General features: G+C 43.1%; 1 protein-coding gene across 1 annotated transcript in view; it reads right to left on the bottom strand.

The window, feature by feature from the left end:
* Window positions 1-1,506, bottom strand: part of igsf9ba (immunoglobulin superfamily, member 9Ba) — a gene marked incomplete in the record, with an annotated part of 78,670 nt that overhangs the window by 26,348 nt on the left and 50,816 nt on the right. Inside the window, 1 exon segment of the mRNA XM_014012429.1 lies at window positions 895-1,036. Within this exon segment, the coding sequence (XP_013867883.1) occupies window positions 895-1,036 (142 nt within the window).

Raw genomic sequence — 1,506 nt, 5'->3', positions numbered from 1 at the left:
AGTCAACACACTTCTAGTCATTGCTTAGATTAAAATAGCTTCAAAAGATAAAAACACTCCCCTGAACTTTGTCAGATAGTTGAAGAAAATGTCAAAAAAGCAGCCGCCCCCCCCCCACACACACACAAAAAAGAAAAGAAAATCAAGATAAGCTCAAGATTACAAGTTCTGCTATTTGTGACCCAAACCAGAAATAAGGGATGACTCAAGACTTTTGCACAGTACTGTAAATGTGAACCAGTCTCTGAAATTAATCTCACTTATCCTGCAGAATAAGAAAAACTGCAGCTAAAATGCTAAGTGCCAATCAAAGCGCTTCTTCCTCTCTGTACCGTCACTGCCCTGCTGTAAAACTCCGCCAGCCCCTCAAAGCCCTCTGGAGCCTGCGGAGGTCCGGGATGCCCCTCAGATCATCGCTGCGTGAGCCGTATAGCTGACAACAGGCCCGAGTCAAAAGCCATTGCCATCRGAGCGCACCAAGTCACCTGGCGTGCTCCAGACAGGCTCCCAGCAGGCCCACTCTGGGCCCACAGTGAGACAGGGCCACGCATTGCAAACAGCCTTCGACAGCGAGTCAAAATACGGAGCAGACACACAGCGGCTCTCCATCACTGAAGCTGCTGGATAAAAGGCCCCTCACTGCCTGGGTGGGGGCCATTTAAAATGTCAGAGACTCTTTAAGTCTTGATTTTACAGAGGGTGTGTGTGTGTGTGTGGTGGGGGGGGGTATGTTTATGAAGTTCTATTAATCCTATATAACTAGAAACTTGTGTCCCAAGAAGATAAAACGGTCTTGCTAAAGGGGGGACCAGTGACAGGGCCACACATTTTCTAGAGGTGGCACCCCCTGTTCCTGCTGCGACAGCACAGACATAAACTTGATCATAACTTTACTTCTTGAAGTAGACGTTGTCCTCCTCCCAGAACCAGGTGTAGGTCAGGTTCCCAGGATACGCCTCTGCTTGGCAGGTGAAGAGTGCATTCTGAGATATGTTTACCGTCACGTTTTCAGGTGGTGACACGATGTATGGAGGCCCTGAAAGAAGCACAAAGTGGGAGTTTCTGGTTAATCTACAGCTTTTTACAATTCAAAATGGGCTTTAGCCAAACTTTGGCTGCATTAGACAGAATCAAGCTTTAAATGAACAAATTACCTGACTTTGTACATTCAACACTAGAAATATTATTTATAAAATATATTTTTGTTTTTTCAGGCCACTGGAGGAGTCTGGTTTTCACTGACTTTATCATCGTCATTTGGTTCCAGCTGCACCTATTAAGACTAAATTTGGCTTTTTAGTTTCTATACATTCAAATTTACTATATTTAGTTTTACTATGGTACAAGCGAAAATAAATAATACAAGGTTTGCATTATAAAACCAAAACCTCAGGTGGGCTGGGTGCAGCTGCAGGGAACAGTGATACTGGTATCACTGTGGTAGTTTTGGAAAAACTTCAATTTATTATTATTATTATTATTATTATTATTATTATTATTATTATT

Source organism: Austrofundulus limnaeus, unplaced genomic scaffold (assembly GCF_001266775.1).
Source record: "Austrofundulus limnaeus strain Quisiro unplaced genomic scaffold, Austrofundulus_limnaeus-1.0 Scaffold91, whole genome shotgun sequence".
Lineage (NCBI taxonomy): Eukaryota > Metazoa > Chordata > Actinopteri > Cyprinodontiformes > Rivulidae > Austrofundulus > Austrofundulus limnaeus.
This window is presented reverse-complemented; position numbering and strand designations above follow the sequence as displayed.